The sequence below is a fragment of the Passer montanus genome, unplaced genomic scaffold (genome assembly GCF_014805655.1).
Source record: "Passer montanus isolate IOZ18808 unplaced genomic scaffold, ASM1480565v1 scaffold37, whole genome shotgun sequence".
In the NCBI taxonomy this organism is placed as follows: domain Eukaryota; kingdom Metazoa; phylum Chordata; class Aves; order Passeriformes; family Passeridae; genus Passer; species Passer montanus.
The window spans coordinates 24,380-40,717 of record NW_024368485.1 but is presented as its reverse complement, the minus strand read 5'-3'; the positions used below and the strand labels follow the sequence as shown (position 1 = coordinate 40,717).

The 16,338-nt window shown below is 55.7% G+C and overlaps 1 protein-coding gene across 2 annotated transcripts in view; it reads left to right on the top strand.

The window, feature by feature from the left end:
• Positions 1-12,605, top strand: part of PTK7 (protein tyrosine kinase 7 (inactive)) — a 34,405-nt gene extending 21,800 nt beyond the window's left edge. The window contains exons 2-20 of one of the 2 annotated variants that reach the window (XM_039717105.1): positions 61-354; positions 900-1,002; positions 1,505-1,695; positions 2,321-2,468; positions 3,412-3,542; positions 3,792-4,058; positions 4,280-4,413; positions 4,798-4,933; positions 5,044-5,163; positions 5,291-5,440; positions 5,686-5,836; positions 6,197-6,324; positions 6,610-6,813; positions 9,905-10,060; positions 10,243-10,475; positions 11,033-11,113; positions 11,194-11,345; positions 11,420-11,598; positions 11,769-12,605. In XM_039717105.1, coding sequence (XP_039573039.1) covers positions 61-354; positions 900-1,002; positions 1,505-1,695; positions 2,321-2,468; positions 3,412-3,542; positions 3,792-4,058; positions 4,280-4,413; positions 4,798-4,933; positions 5,044-5,163; positions 5,291-5,440; positions 5,686-5,836; positions 6,197-6,324; positions 6,610-6,813; positions 9,905-10,060; positions 10,243-10,475; positions 11,033-11,113; positions 11,194-11,345; positions 11,420-11,598; positions 11,769-11,929 — 3,119 coding nt within the window. In that variant the 3' untranslated portion in view covers positions 11,930-12,605. Of the gene's footprint in view, positions 1-60; positions 355-899; positions 1,003-1,504; positions 1,696-2,320; positions 2,469-3,411; positions 3,543-3,791; positions 4,059-4,279; positions 4,414-4,797; positions 4,934-5,043; positions 5,164-5,290; positions 5,441-5,685; positions 5,837-6,196; positions 6,325-6,609; positions 6,823-9,904; positions 10,061-10,242; positions 10,476-11,032; positions 11,114-11,193; positions 11,346-11,419; positions 11,599-11,768 lie in introns of both variants that reach the window. The other variant, XM_039717104.1, reaches the window with a different exon arrangement.
• The last annotated feature ends 3,733 nt before the right edge of the window (positions 12,606-16,338 follow it).

The following is a 16,338-nucleotide window of genomic DNA, read 5'->3' as shown; positions in this document are numbered from 1 at the left end:
ACCTGAGCCATTCTTCTCCTTCTCTTGCTCTAAACATGCCCTCCCTTTTCTGTCCTGCAGCCGTGGGGACCCAGGCAAGCATTCTTTTCACAAAAGAGCCGTACTCCCAGGATGCCCTGCACGGCCGCAGCGCCATCCTCCGCTGCGAGGTGAAGGAGCCGGCGGACGTGGAGTTCCAGTGGCTGCAGAACGGCCTTCCCGTTGAGGACACGGAGCAGCGCTTCAAGGAAGGCAGCAACCTCCAGTTTGCTGCCGTGGATCGGCACCGGGATGCCGGGGTCTTCCAGTGCCTGGCGAGGAACGTGCTCACCGGGGAGGAGGCGCGCACGGCCAACGCGTCCTTCAACATCAAGTGTGAGTGTGGGGCGAAGGTGGCCGGGACACGCCACATGCCCGGTGGCCGCCCATGGTGCACGGGGAAAAGCATTCTCTTTAGGCTGGAAATAGTTTTTCCAGGCTGTCTGCTAATGCTTGTGTGGGTCAGACAGGGGTCGGATGGTTTGGGCTGCTCAAGTAGGATTGCTCTCCAGCTGCCATGTCCATCCTGGCCTGTAGTCCTCTTGTGTCTTCTGGTGTCCCTGAGGCTGTCGGAGATGCTTTCTCCTGCTGCTTTTCCTGTTTGTGCATATGAAACTGGGACATTACTGCAGCAAGTGTGTCCTGGGCACTGCAGGTCCTTTCAGAACTCATCTTAACCCTCAAAGAACAGCTACATAGGCCTAGTGGGATCTCTGCAGTGTGGGTGTTTCTTTACTCCACACTGGCTTGAGGGCATATGTATCTCTAAGCATGCTTGTACCCTTGCTGCCTCCGCTGGTTATCGGTGAGTCACCAATAACCACCGCCTGGGCTCTGTAGGTTTGGAGAGCCAGCTGTGTTGGTATTCTTTGATTCCACAGGGATTGAGACAGGCAGTGTGGTTCTGAAGCAGCCGGCCAGCGTAGCTGAGATCCAGCCCTCCTCCACAGTGGTGCTGCGGTGTCACATCGATGGCCACCCACGGTAAGGGTTGCCTCCTGAGGAGTGGACCCTGCCAGGGGCCCCTGCACCTTGGCTGTGTGGTCTCTCTCTCTCTCTCTCTCTCTCTCTCTTTATCCCCCTCCCTCCTCCCCGCTACCTTTTTCTTTCTGCTCCTCCCCCACCTCCCCTCCTCTCTCCCGCAAGAATTCAGTAGAGTCAGGGAAGGCGAAAGGCAGGATTGAGCCTGTGCTGAGCGCCGCGGGAGAAGGCAAACGGCTTCCCCAGAGCCGCGTAGCGAGGAGCACAGTAAGGATGGGCTGTCACAGTCCAGTTGCTGAGCTGCTTGGTGTGCTGCAGTCACTCTCCGTCGCTTCCCAGTCGTGTCCCGTCCACTCTGGCTGCATGTCTCATGGCTTCGTGTCTGTGTTGGGGACGGAGAGCCAGGGAATTGGGCCATCTCTGGGCTGTCTCCCCCGCACACCCGCTCTCGGGGCAGCCCTGACGGTGCCGTGCCCCTGGTCACCCACTCGCCCCTGTCTTGCAGCCCCACGTGGCAGTGGTTTCGGGATGGCAGCCCCCTCCCGGACAGCCACAGCACCTACTCTGTCAGCAACAAGGAGCGGACGCTGACCCTGCAGAGCGCCAGCCCCGATGACAACGGGCTCTACTACTGCTGCGCCCGCAGCGCCGTCGGCTCCGTCTGCAGCCACGACAACTTCACGCTCAATGTCATCGGTGAGTTGTGTCCCAGCTGTCACACTGCCCTGCTCACAGCCTCCCCTCTGCTGCAGGGGAACCTCGGGCTGGTGTGGCTTTCCTCTGTGCAAAGCCTCTGGGCAGAGACAGACCTGATGGATCCTGGCCAGGCTGGAGCCTGCCCTGTCTGTGTGTGTTAATTCGCTCCTGTGTCTTTCTGGAGCACATTTATGGTGTCTTCTTTTGTAATGGAGCACCCTGGAGGCTGTAGGTGCTTCTGGTTTTGCTAATGTCATTGCCATGGGGGTAGATGTCCTGATGGCCTTTGGAGGCAAGACCTAAGGAGGGCAGGAATTGTTGACATTAGAGGAGTATTTGGAACTGGATGGGGGAATTTTGCTGTCCAGTGTCAGCTTTGATCTGTTCACTAGGAACCAGGATGCTTAGGGCCTTGCTGGAAACAGAAGGGGTTTTCCCCTTCTGAGCAGCTCCCACCTGCAGTCCTGGGCTCTGAGTCCCTAACTCCAGCTGTGCTGGCACATTTGCCTCCTTTGGGCTTGCAGGGCACATCCAGCTCTTCCTTGAGCTTTTCCCAGAGCACTGGTGTGGGGACACCGCAGGCCCCTCTGTCCCTCTCACCCTCCTGTGGTCTCTACCGTTGCAGACGAGAGCTTTCCTCAGGCAGTGATCGTCCCGCAGGACCTCATCGTGACCAAGAATGAAGAGGCCATGTTTGACTGCCAGTTTGCAGCTGTGCCCCCTCCCACACAGGAATGGCTCTTTGAAGACAACCCTGTCACCAACAGATCCAAGTAATAGGGACCCCAGTGATGTGGGCAGGGCTGGGAGGAGAGGGGCACTGTGTTCCAGAAGAGAGAGGTCAAAGCCTGTCTGTACATGAGGGCAAGCACGCAGCATCAGAGTGGTCATGGGGATTGGTTTCTCAGCTTGTCTGGCTTGGGTTTAGCAGGGATGTGGTCCTTGTGCACGGCATTTACCTGAGCAGGACTCAGGGAGCAGTTTGTCCTTGCACAGATCTGTGGGGCTGTCAGTTCTAGATGCCCGTGTATGATGGCCCCACACTTAGGGATGGCTCTCAGCCCCAGATGTGGTGATTCTATGGAGCCAGGGAAGCTCAAGCTCCAGATGCCCATTTGGGGCAGTTCACCATCAGGGATATGTCCCAGTACTAGATGCCAATACGTGGTGATCCCCAGACTTGGGAACACCTCCCAGCCCCCAACATCTGCACAGCAATCACTGGGCCCATGGCTCTCTTGGACTTCCATATCCAAGTTCATGGTGATCCCCAGAGCCAGGAGTGTTTCTAAACCCCAGGCAGCCTAAGCATGGGGCAGTGTGCAGGGCAGGGACAGCGATCCCGGAGCTGGGATGTGTCTCTTCCAGACTCTGGAAAGCGAGCAGTGCCATCTGGGTGCTGCCTGCCCTCGGCCTGGCAGCCCCCGGGCGCCACCTTGTGTCCCCTGCCCCTGGCTCTGTGTGCTCCCACAACTGGCTGCTGCTTGGTGATGCATTTTTTGGTGGGAGCCAGCTCTTCACCAAGAACAAAACCTCTGTGAGCTCATTTCCTCCATGAAGAATGTATCCCAACCATCTCCTTGTTTACGTGTGGTGGGAAGCTTTGGCGTGGCACCCTCCTGGTTTCAGGGGCTCCTGCAGGACATCTCAGCGCTGTAGCTCTGGCCATGTCCTGCAGAGATGCCCACTGAGCCCTTCCTCTCCCCACGTGCCCAGGACCACCGTGTTTGCCAATGGCTCCCTGCTGATCACCCAGGTGAGGGCTCGCAGCACCGGTGTCTATAAGTGCGTTGGCCACGGGCAGAGGGGGAAAAATCTTGTGCTGAAGGCAACTCTGCGGCTGGCAGGTGAGCTCCTGGGGCTGGTGGCAGGGTGGGCAGTGGGTCCCAGAGCTCCAGTGCCACTCTGGAGCTATGTGACAATACAGCAGCGGGTCAGTACATGCAATGGTTCATCCTTGCTGTCTAGATGAGGGGAGCAAAGAGAGTTTGTGTGCTCTCACCTTTAAATGGTGCCTCCCCCGTGAATGATGGTGTTGGTGGGTTGGCTGCATGTTCTTGCCCTCTTTGAGCCCTGTGGTCTCTTGTTCCTCTCAGAGATCGAAGACATGGCACCCTTCTCCCCGAAGGTGTTGACAGCAAACCAGGGGCATCGCGTGTCCTGCCCTGCCCCACAAGGCGTACCCACACCCCAGGTTTGGTGGGAGAGAAACCAGGAACGAGTTCCCACTGCTGGCAGGGTGTACCAAGAGGCAGAGCAGCTCATTTTCACCAGTATCACCGAGATGGATGCAGGGATCTACACGTGCCATGCTGCCAACAAGGCTGGAGAGAAGAAACAGGAGCTGAGCATCACTGTGGCTAGTAGGAAACTTTCTGAAAAGGGTGGGAGCAGAAGAGGGGCTGGATGGGGGGTTAGGGTGAGCTGGGCAGCATGGCTCATTACCTCACTGGTACAGAGAGGCACCTCTCATGGCTGAGCTGCAGGGTCCCATGGCTGCTTGCACAGTGCCTGTGTGTTCTGCACTGCTGCTGGCCAGAGGGGTAGTGAGTGTCTCTGTGTAACCCCTTGCCTTCGTGCCCAGCGGTACCCAAATGGGTGGAGATGCCCAAGGACAGCCAGCTGGAGGAGAGCAAGCCAGGATACCTGCACTGCCTCAGCAAGGCCTCCCTGAAACCCACCGTCACCTGGTACCGCAACGGCGTCTCCATTTCTGAGGTGAGGCCACAAGGCAAGCCCCAGCCCCTCATGGGCACTCCTGCTGGGCACCTGCTCTGCTGCTGCTGTTTCTCACCTTGTTCCTAGGCCCAGCTTCCCTGTCACCCCCACTTTGGCCATATTCCTGGCACTAGCTCCATCCTCCTGATGTGTGGGTGCACAGCTGGCTGTCTCTTGCCACTTGGCTGCTAGTCAGCCTTGTGCTTTTGGGGCAGGGCTAAGAAAAAGGTCCCTGCAGCTTGTCTCCGTGTGGGTCTCAGCAGGGATGTGTTTATCTGAAGCATGGTGTGGCATGCAGAGTGTCAGCAGTGCCACAAGCGAGGGCTGATCCTAGGGCTGGGGACAGCATCATTTCTTCCCCGCTCCTTCCCCCGCTCTGGGCAGGACTCGCGGTTTGAGATCTCGGAGAACGGGACGCTGCGCATCAACAACGTGGAGGTGTACGACGGGACCATGTACAAGTGTGTGAGCAGCACCCCGGCGGGCAGCATCGAGGGATACGCGCGCGTGCACGTGCTGGGTATGCTGACAGCGCCCCGCGTCCCTCCCTGCTGTGCAGGGGTGATGCCTCCAGCTCCAGGGTCTCCTGTGGTGGGGAGGGAGCCTGAACATCTCCTCTGTCTGTTGTAGAGAAGCTGAAGTTCACCCCGCCACCTCAGCCCCTGCAGTGCATGGAGTTTGATAAGGAGGTTACAGTGTCCTGCTCAGCCACGGGCCGGGAAAAACCCACCATCCAGTGGACTAAGACAGGTCAGGGGGATTTGGTTGTGGTGTGCCTGCTTCTGACCTGAGGCCACGGGGACGTTGCCCCACCTCCAGCGTGGGTGAAGCGCAGCGTCCTGCATGACTGCTGCATCCGTCCTCTCGTGTCCTGCAGATGGGAGCAGCCTGCCATCCCACGTCAGCCACAATGCTGGCATCCTGTCCTTCCACAAGGTGAGCAGGAGCGACTCAGGGAACTACACGTGCATCGCCTCCAACAGGCCGCAGGGCGAGATCCGTGCCACCGTGCAGCTCGTGGTCGCAGGTGAGGGCTCTGTGGCAGGCAGGGGCGTTTCCTGCTGCGCTGGCTTGGCCTGGGTGGCAGAGAAAGCAGTGTCTGGCCTGACCGGAGCTGTGTCCCACGGCACTGGAGTGTCTGGTTTGTCAGCTCTTTGCACGCAGCCTGGGAGGGCAGTGCCACTGTGCCACCGTGCTGGCCGTGCTCCCTTGTGGGAGCTTAGTGCCATTCCCAGGAGCTGACAGCGCTCCTGTCGGCCTCTCTGCCTGCAGTTTATGTCACCTTTAAGCTGGAGCCAGAGCCCACGACGGTGTACCCGGGCCACACAGCCATGTTCCAGTGCCAGGCAGAGGGGGACCCCGTACCGCACATCCAGTGGAAAGGGAAGGACAAGATTTTGGATCCTGGCAAGCTCCTGCCCAGGTACACAGCCTCCATTCCAAACTGACACATGGCGCAGCAGGACATTCCCAAGTATCCCGCATCCCTGCCCAGTATGAGGGTGCCAGTGGTGCAATCCTGGGTTTGTAGCTTGGTGGGCATGTAATTGACTCCACGTGCCAGGACTTGGGCTCTCCTGGCCCCAGGGTTTCCCTTTGTGCCACAGCCTGCCAAGCTGTGATTGAGCTGCAGTCATCTGTTCTTAAGTGTTCAGCCTGGGATGGAAGCTGATGGCACTGGGGACGTGGGGCTGAGGCATTCTGGGGAGGTGGGGCTGCAGGTGCCCCAGGCCTGCCTCTGCCCTTTGGTGTTTGCAAAGAGCTCTGTGTGTGTGGTTGGCAGGATTCAGATCATGCCCAATGGCTCCTTGGTGATTTACGACGTCACCTCCGAGGACTCTGGAAAATACACCTGCATCGCTGGCAACAGCTGCAACATCAAGCACCGGGAGGCATTCCTGTATGTTGTAGGTAAGGAAGGTGCCCAGCATTGGGACATGACCTCCTGGAATCCCTGGCAGTTCTAGGCCCTGCTTCTGGCTCTGGTTGTGCCTGCCAGGTAGTCACAGCAGCATCCCCACTGGAATGCAGCAGAGTGTGCTGTGGGATGTGCCCACTGTGCTGTGGCTGGATGAAGAGGTGGTCACAGCAGCGAGTAGGGGGCTGGGGGCTTTTCACATCCCTCCAGCACGTTCCTAAGCAGGATTTGGGAAATCCCTCCACACCCTCATGTGTTGGATGCTCTCTGCCCCACAGACAAGCCAGCAGCAGAAGAAGATGAGGGACCTGCCAGCCACACACCCTACAAGATGATCCAGACCATTGGGCTCTCAGTGGGGGCAGCTGTTGCCTACATTATTATCGTGCTGGGGCTGATGTTCTACTGTAAGAAGAGGAGAAAAGCCAAGAGGCTGAAGAAGCACCCAGAGGGCGAGGAGCCTGAAATGGAGTGTCTGAACGGTGAGGCCGGTACGCCTGAGGGTGAGGGCTTCACTACTGGCTCCCTGTCCCTGTGCTGGAGAGGCTGAGGGGCAGGGAGCTCCCAGGGAACAGGACAACTCCTAACCCATGGTCTCTCGCTCTGGTTTCTGGCTGGTGGCAGAGACCTGCTGCCAGGTGAGAAATGGGCAAGGTAGTGTGAAACTGAATCCCAGCCTCACGTTGTGCCATCTCTGCCTGCTGAGTTATGTCTCACTCCTGTATCCCAGCACCTGCACGTGGGATCACATGTCCCAGGGTAGGGAAGGATCCCTGTTGCAATGTAATAAAATTGAAGTATTCTGCTGGCCTCTTCAAATCAGGGTTCAGCAGCTCCTCGTGCTGAAGGGAAGGTGTGTCACTGAACTCCTTCTGTTATCTCCAGTGAGGATTTGTAAGTGGTGGAGTGCAGTTGAGCTTGCTGTCCCTAATTCCCTGGATCTCCCCATTCATACTCCCCATAAATGCAGATGTTCCCCCTCCCAGTTCTCCAGCACATAGCTGGGCATCCTGATCACATGCAATTTGCTGTGAGGGCCTGGAAAAACATTACTGCTTGGTTTGTCTCCTGGTTTTCTCCTTGCATTGACACTTTGAGAAGAGCCAAACCTCTAGAAGAGAAGTCTGGCTGTGGGGAACCTCCTAGGAGCAGGGATGCAGGAGCATCTCAGCAGCTTTGTGCTCTGCATCTGTCACCACTAGGAAAACCTTCAGTGGAAAAGTCACAGGCAGCTCACTTGAGCCAGCAGGCTCTGGCCAGCATCCCCTTCCCGGGAAAGAATTTCTTTCAATTGTGTCTGAGATGGCCTCAGATTTTTATCTTGGCCTGTCTTTATTATATTTCTTTTCTGCTAGAGTTTGCCTCTTCTTATTCCCTTCATTTGGAACCAGGTTAACTGCCAGGTGCATTCTCATTCTTAAAAGCAGACCCAGCTTCCCAGATGTCTACACTCCTCCTTTTTGGTACTCCCATAGCCTCTCTGGAGAAGTGGTTTGTGTTTGCTGTGAGCTCTAGTGGAGTTATTCCATTCACCACAGTCTTCAAAGATCTGTTTCTTTGCCTCTTTTTGATGTGGTCCCTCATTAGCTGGGTGACCCAAAGTATTTCAGCACCTGCCTAAGTACCTACAAGTATTCCCTGGCTGACCACCAGCTGACTTTTCCAGTGCCCTCAGGATCCAGACAGATCTAACCTCTCCATGGACTTGCAGTGGATCTTTGCTATGGATTTCCTATATGGATCAGTGCACTCCTGACCACCCAGTTACTTCCCAAGGTCACGTCCTTGGTGTGCCACATCCTCTGTAAGGACAGCTTGCTCTCAGTATCCATGGCTGACTGGGCTGCTTTTTTGTTGTTGAATACAGACATAGTATTTTGGGAGGCTCATGGCTGTGGGGACTGCTTTCTGTGCTGGTGTCTCTAGGGCAGCACGGCTGTGTCTGTTTCTCCAGGAGATGCTCCCGTGTCTGTTGCAGGCAGGTGGGCAAAGCAGGCAGCTTCCTTACACTTTGTTCTTCTCTGGACTGCTGGATACATAAATAAATGAATCCTCCTGTCCCTTTGTTACCAAGTGCCTTGGCCAGGCTCTGTGAAACATGGGAATGTGTGTTCTCAAAAGTGGCTCTTGTTGCTGCCTGCTGGTGCTGTCTCTCAGTGGCAGCACGCTCACTCTGCAGCCTTCTGGATTTTTTTGGCACAGTTGCAGTGGTCGTCTTGTGTTATCCTCTTGGCTTCAGGCTTGTGGTCTTGAGACACGATTAGTCATGTGTGCAGACAGCACAGGGTCAAACAGTCCTGCTGATAATGAGTGTAAAAGCAGGGAGAGTGTAAGGAGCATCCAGCTTTGATTTATGGGATACGTGGTGGTTTTTTGCTTTTATTTTCGCAAATCTTACTCCACCATGTGAGAGCAGACAGCTGTCAGTAGCCATGGCTCTTAAGTCAGCATATGTCAGAGTTCCAGCTCTGACAGCTCCAGTCCTGCCTGTGACAAAGCCATGGTTCCTGGCAGGGTGGCCAGGCCTGCTCAGGATGTGCTGGTACCTGTCTTGCACATGTGCATTGTAAGCAGGCATGTATACACACTATGTGATGCAACAGCCTGTGATGGAAAATACAGGCAGTGGGACTTCTGTTGGGTTTACCTCATGTTGGGTTGTCTTAATTTTGTTAAAAATTTCCTATTTGTGGCTGTTTGCCTAGTGCTTATTCCAGGAGCAGCTAAAATGGAGTAGTACAGAGTGATGCTGGAGGTGTGTGAATGTGACTCTGGCTCAGGGCTGTTCCTTGCTTTAAATTCCAACTCCTGCCTTCATCTTATGGCAAGTACCACTTCCTAGTAACCAGGTCTGATCCAAGCAGTAAATACATTCAAAATCGAGGTTTGCCATCTATGCAGTCATTTCTCTATAAGCTGCCTGTAAAATGCAGGGTTTTCTGTTTTCTCAAGGTAATCACGTTTTGTCCTGTTCTTTGGCTTGTGTTTGTGCTAGGGAAATTTCTGGTGAAGTCCCTGTGCAGAAAGCTTGCTGGGGCTGATTGCAAGGACAGTGCTTCCCAGCACTGCTTTAACCCAGCCAGTTAAAATCCAGACTGGTCTGGTCTTACAGGTTCAGCACTTCCAAGGACATTCCCAAGGCTTGTTGGGAGGTGAGTAAGGAACAGGGACATCGGACTGCAGCAGCTGGTGTCAGATAGACTTGAGAGTCTCTTGGGTATCAAGAGACTGTGGTTATAGTGAGCAGTGTCCATCTGCTCCACCTCTGCCTCGCCCATCCCATCCCATCTCTGCTGCTGTCCTGCAGTTTTGTCAATGGTAGTTTGGATGTAGCCGCTGCTTGGGGATGACTGAGTGGGATGGACAAGGCCAGATGGGGCTGACTGGCTCTGGGACCAAAGCCATTGCTCAGCATCTGATTTCAAGGGTGGCTGCTGGGCTGCCAGAGATGGGGCAAAAACTGAGGCCAGGCCACTGCTGCTTGGAGTGTCGGAGCCCAGGAGGGGCTGGGCCCCAGAATAGCTTTCACTGTGGCCTGGCAGGCTGCTGAAGCTGTTTGTGCTTCCCTGGCAGGCGGTGCTTTGCTGCAGAATGGGCAGATGACAGCAGAGATTCAGGAAGAAGTGGCCTTGACCAGCCTGGGCAGCAGCTCTGGGGCCAGCAAGCGCCACAGCGCTACCGACAAGATGCACTTTCCACGTTCCAACCTGCAGACAATCACAACCCTGGGTATGCTGGGCCACCCTGGCCTTGTCCCCACTCCAGCAGGAAACCTGTGGGTGAAATCCCAGCATGTCCCAGCCAGAAAACAGGATGTGCTGGGCACAGGGAGCCCTGCAGCCCCTGCAATGTCGAGCAGACCTGCTGTCCTAATGCACGCTGCCTTCCTGTGTGCTTCTCTACACTTCCAGGCAGGGGGGAGTTTGGTGAAGTGTTCCTGGCCAAGGCCAAAGGCGCGGAAGATGGCGAGGGTGAAGCTCTGGTGCTGGTGAAGAGCCTGCAGACGAGGGATGAGCAGCTGCAGCTGGACTTCCGGCGGGAGGCAGAGATGTTTGGGAAGCTGAACCACGCCAACGTGGTGCGGCTGCTGGGGCTGTGCCGCGAGGCTGAGCCACACTACATGGTCCTGGAGTACGTGGACCTGGTAAGGGCCCTGCCAGCAGGAAAGCAGGGACGTGACACCAGTGGGAGTGGGGCCTGCGAGTGTGGCAACGGGCTGGCAGCACAGGGCAGCCAAGGTGTAAGGAGACCAGGCTGAGCTTACTGCTGTTCCCAGCCTCTGGATGGGTCTCAAGGGGAATGGGAGTCTCCTGCAAGACCTGGAAGTGACTTTGTGCTCTGCAATCTCCTGATTTCTGGTTTATGTCCTGGACTCGGCTATACAAGCTAAGTTGTGGGACTCCCTGCTGCAGAATGGCTGTGAATGCTAAGGGCTGTGAGGAGTCTGGAGTTTGTAGGAGAGAAATAAATTTGGGGCATGAAAAACCTGGAGGTTTCAGGCCTGCTTGCCCTAATCTTAGCCATTTGAGGCCCAGACACAAGATCCTGGCTTGCCCAGTAAGGCAGGGACCAGGAGGACAGGCAGGAACCATGGATCAGGAGATGAGGATCTGTGGGCCTGCCATATCCAGGCACTGCAGGGACCAGTGAGCCTGGTCAGTATGTAGAGGTGCTGACTCTGAATTGCTGTCTGTCTCCCAGGGGGACCTGAAGCAGTTTCTGAGAATCTCCAAGAGCAAAGATGAGTCTCTGAAGCCACAGCCACTCACTACCAAACATAAGGTGACCGTGCAGCTTTGGAGGTGCTCTGGGGCTGGGAACCCTAAGGAGGGCAGCCAGTGCTGACAGCTCTCTGGGGTCAGGTGTCTCTCTGCACACAGGTGGCCCTGGGCATGGAGCACCTCTCCAACGGCAGGTTCGTGCACCGGGATTTGGCAGCCAGGAATTGCTTGGTCAGTGCCCAGAGGCAGGTCAAGGTCTCGTCCCTGAGCCTCAGCAAGGACGTGTACAACAGGTCAGGGATCCTGGCAGGGGAATGGGAGGGGATGAAATGGCCCCAGTCTGACTGCCTGCCTGTCCTGCCCGCAGCGAGTACTACCATTTCCGCCAGGCCTGGATCCCGCTGCGCTGGATGCCGCCTGAGGCTGTGCTGGAGGATGAGTTCTCCACGAAGTCGGATGTGTGGTCCTTTGGGGTGCTCATGTGGGAGGTCTTCACGCATGGGGAGATGCCCTACACTCCACTGGCAGATGATGAGGTCCTAGCAGGTACGTGGAGTACCTTGTGCTGTCCCTGGAATTGCGGCCTACTGGCTTTATGCGTGCTAAAGGTGTGACAGTGCTGGTCTGGCTGCATGGAGAGCTGCTGCTCTCCTTGCATCCCCCAGAGAGGATCACACCCCTTGCCAACGACCCTTTGGACTTTTCTTTCGTGCCAGGTCTCCAGTCAGGAAAGACGAAGCTCCCGCAGCCCGAGGGCTGCCCGTCCCGCCTGGCCAAGCTGATGCAGCGCTGCTGGGCCCCCAGCCCTAAGGACCGGCCCTCCTTCAGCGAGCTCGCCACCGCCCTTGGGGACAGCCCGGCTGACAGCAAAGCCTGAGCACCCCAGCCCTGGCTGGTGAAGGATGTGGCGGGGTGGACAGGGGTCTGTACGTGCCTGGGGCGCCCCTGGCACTGCCACAGCCCCTCGCTGAGCCCGACCCCGATGCGCCAGCGAGCAGCTCAGCATCAGCAGCTGCTGGACTCAAAGCACAAGCCAGTGTACCCCAGCCCCACCCCCCTCCCCAGTGGGTCCCAAAAGACAGCCCTTGCTGCCTCCTGCCCCCTGCCTGCTCAGCCCGGTGCCCTGAGGCTGCTGGTGTGGATGGAACCGGCTGCCCCTCCCACGGGGAGAGCTTGGGCATCCCTGCTCACCACATCCATCTCTGCCGGCCTGGCCCGGCCCTCTCTCCGTCCGTCTGTGCTAGGCATGCCTGCCTGCCCCTTCCCCTGGGGACAGGCCAGCCAACAGGAGCACAAAGTGCCTGGCATATGAAGGAGCTCACTACCTTTCCCAGTTACCCTGTGCCTTTTTTTGTACTTATGACTCTGGGCAGAGCCCCCTGTCTCCCTCTTCCAGAGCGCTGACTCCTCCCTACCATAGTATTTCTGTTACTGGAATGCAGCCTAGAGTGGGTTAGTTTGTTTGCTTGAGTGGAGGGTACTGCAGCCAAGAAGGGTTGGGTTTTGTTGGGTTTTTATGTGCTGCTCTCAATAAAGAAGGCGCTTTTTTTTTTTTTGTTCTTTTTGTCTTTGTAAAATAACTGCTGTCACATAGCGGTTTTCCTCCACATGGCTCCTGGGAATGGTTTGGGGCTTGTTCCTCAGGCATCTGTCTGCTGTGTTTAACCCCTTAGCCCCCTTCTCAGGTGAATCTGGGATGCTGTTCCCAGCCCTGTGTGCCTTGAGGGAGCACTTTGCCTCAGCACTCACTGTCTCTCTGGGCAGTCATGAGTTGCTCTCCAAGAGGGACTTGTCTCAAGAGAAAATGTCCCTCCCTAGACTCCACACAAACAACCACTCATGGATGTGTTGATTGGCTGCCCCCACTTCAGGTATTGACTGGGTTTGTGCACCCACCTCTGGGGCAGCTTCACGGCCCACACTGGGTTGTGGGTTTGTACAGGAGCTTTCAGCTGCTGCTTCTTGCAGGATGCTAGCAGGGCCGGGCCTGGATGGGGACCCTGCGGGATATCCTGGTGTCACATGTGGTCTGCAGCCCTCTCCTCTGTGCTAATGGCCCAGAACAATGGCAGGGTCCTGGCAGTCTCTTCTTGGGAGGGGAAAGGTGTTCACGTGGTGTACAAGAAGCCCCAGTCCCCACAGCATGAACGTGAGCCAGGCCAGCATGGGCTTGTCCCTTGGAGCCACAGTGAGGCACTGGGACCAGCAGTTTCACTTGCCTGCACTGCCCTGGGTTGGGGGGTTATGTAGACAGATCTGAGTTTTGCAGGAGGCCTGATGGGGCTGAACTGGAGGCAATGGGCATAAGCTGCACAAGGGACATTCATTCTGGTATTAGGGGAAATGCTTCCCCTCAAGGGTAATAAAGGTATGAGTCCCAGAGAAGCTGTGGCATCTCCATCACCATCATCAGAGATACCCAGTCCTGGAGCAGGGAAGTCCTGACCTACCCAGAGTAGTGTGCTCTGCTTTAATCACGGATGGACCAGGTATGTCCAGGATCCTCTTCCCACCTCTGCTACCCAGAGAGGTGATGTCGATGCTGGAGGGGGGAAAGTGCTCATTTCTTGGAATATGCTAGCTGGCCCTGAGCTCAGATTTGGTCCAGGCTTGGAAATAGGGTGCAAGCAAGTTTGCTGGCAGTGCTCTGCCAGTTGTCAAAGGTGTTTGTCCCTCTTCCAACACTTGCAGCTGGAGATAAGGACTCTCCCCATGCCAAGGTCTCTTGGCAAGCTGAGCTGTGGCAGTGGCTGTGTGTTGGGGCCCTCTCTAGAGGAGGACAACCAGGTCTGGTTGGCTGGACCTGGTGCTCCCTGGCGTGGTAGGCTTGGCAGCAGGTGACTGCCACCCTGACCTCTGGCTGCCTCCATGACCAGAGGGCCTGGCCACAGCGTGGGGCTGGTGGCACTGTGCCTGCTGGGCAGACCTGCTGGGGACAGAGGGATCAGGATGTGCCTTTCCTTCTACCCCTTGCAGCCTCGTGTCCCTCTTACTGCTCTCCCAGTCCCTCCCAGTGTGTGTGTTGTGGCAGTGCTGCTTATGTGCTCTCCAGCTTACAAGTGACCTGTCTTGTGCATTTGCTGTTGTTTGATGTCCTTTTGTTCCACTTCTCACATCCAGTCCATTCCCGTGGACTTTCCTCTCTGCTGTCCTTCCTTCTAGGGAGGAACACTACACTCTGTGGGCTGATTCCTGCAGCCAAGCCACTTGTGGTGGCCTAGTCAAGCAGAACCTTGGCGTTGCCATGGCTAGAGACCAGAGATGCCAAGGGTTTTGGGGGTACCACCCTCGTTCTGCCAGCTCTGTGCATGCAGGCATCTCCTGTGGTGGGAGGGTCTGGCATGGCTGCAGTGAGCTGGTTCTGTGAGCAGTGTCAGGACCGAGGGCTCTGCTTTATCCCAACACATCCTGGAGGCTCCACGGCCTGTTTGCCATGCAGTCAAGACATGGTGACTACAGGGAAGCACCCAAATGAAAGTCACCAAATGTAGGACAAGCTCCAGACCCAAAGAGTCCAGAATGATGGGGGTTGGGATTATGTATTTTTGGGAGTGATGTCACTAAAAAATTCTGTATCATTGGGGAGGGGAGAGATGTTGGCCAAAGTAATTGGAAACAGCAAGCTGAGCAAATGCAGTCCCAGCTAAAGGTGGTGGAGCAGAGCAGGGAATCAGAGTCCCTGCAGGAGGTGGGAGCCAATTGCCTCAGCCCACACTGAAGGAATGCCTTACACAAGACCATGTGCAGGATCCAGGGCCAGAAAGAACCACATGGCTCCATCAGAGCCCAGGTCCACCTAGAGAGCCACCAGCTGTGACCAAAGTGGAACATTTGCTGAACAGTGTAAGGGAACAGCAAGCAGACATTGGTCCCAATGAGCAACTCCCTAAAGCATAAAGACATCCAAACCAGACAGTTCTATCAGGAAGTCCCTGATGTTTTCTCTTGCCCTGAAGTTATCCAAATTCCCCCTGCACTGCTGCATCCTTTGAGCATGCTGGTCCATGAGTGCTGTGCAGCTGGAGGAAGGGCTCCTTGGTTTGCTCGGATTTCCTCTGCTGCCCTGTGGTCAGGCTTGTGTGGAAACTAATGGGCCTTAATTGTCCTAAGCAGCCTCACCTGGGACTTCCCCACACTCCTGAGCTGCATTTAAGCTCAAGCCTGTGCTTTCAGGTTTGCTTTAAGCAAGCTTGTAGGTGTTCCTGTTTTGGCCTTGCCTCTAGCCCTGTCTTCTAGGCATCTGTGGTAGCCTTATTATCCAGTCAGGATTTTGGCTCTAGCTCACAACCAAGTGGATGCTGGATTTACTTCATGGCTTGCTCTGTGGATAGCCCCTGATAGCACCACTGGTTGCTGCTCTGCTCAGGTACTGTGTGTTTATAGCTGTTCAAGAGGCCGTGGGGTCACCCCTCAGGGAACAGCCCCATTCCTACACCTGTGTTGACCAAAAAAAAGCACATTAAGAGAGGCCATAACCTAGTTTTGCACATGTAACAGTACCTCTGTTCTAGTTGTTACTGCTCAGAGACCTGGCTGTTAAAAAGAGAGCAGCTAACTGTTCAGCAGCAGTCAGAAAAAGAAGCTGGAGTATCAATAGTAGGAAGATCAGGAACAGGATGGAAACCATCACAACCCCAGCAGCCAGCTGCAATATGGATGAAGAGCTGGAAAAGGGTGAAGAAGCACTTGCTGCAGTGGCCTAGAGGAGGATTGAAAAGGGGAGGTAGAGGACTGGGGTCATGCTACAGCAGGGGCTGTGCTCATGTGGAGCTGTCTGGAGGGAACTTTGGGGGAAATCAAGTAAGAGACTTTTGAGGCATACTGTCAAGTGCTGTGCCCTAAGCTGTGTAAGAGCAGGGCTAGAAATGGGAATTTTATTATAAGAAAATAAGAAAGTAAGTAAGAAAATCCCTGAAGGCTAGAAACTTGCTTTAAGCTGCTTTCAGCTCTTTTTGAGGCATACTGTCAAGTGCTGTGCCCTAAGCTGTGTAAGAGCAGGGCTAGAAATGGGAATTTTATGATGTGGAGGTTGTAAGTAAGAAAATCCCTGAAGGCTGGAAACTTGCTTTAAGCTGCTTTCAGCTCCCAGTGGCTGCTGGTTTGGTTGAGGGAAGACCTGCTGGTGGTGACTTGTGTCCTGGGTGATGGTGGCTTGGGGACAGGGCTTGGCTCTCCAGAGTGGGTCTGAGTGCCTTGGTGAGAGATTGGCATCCCGGGAAGCCAGGGCAGGCTGAAGCTCTGGGCCTGTTCAGAGCACAAGGACAGGCCTCTTGGAAAGCATCCACT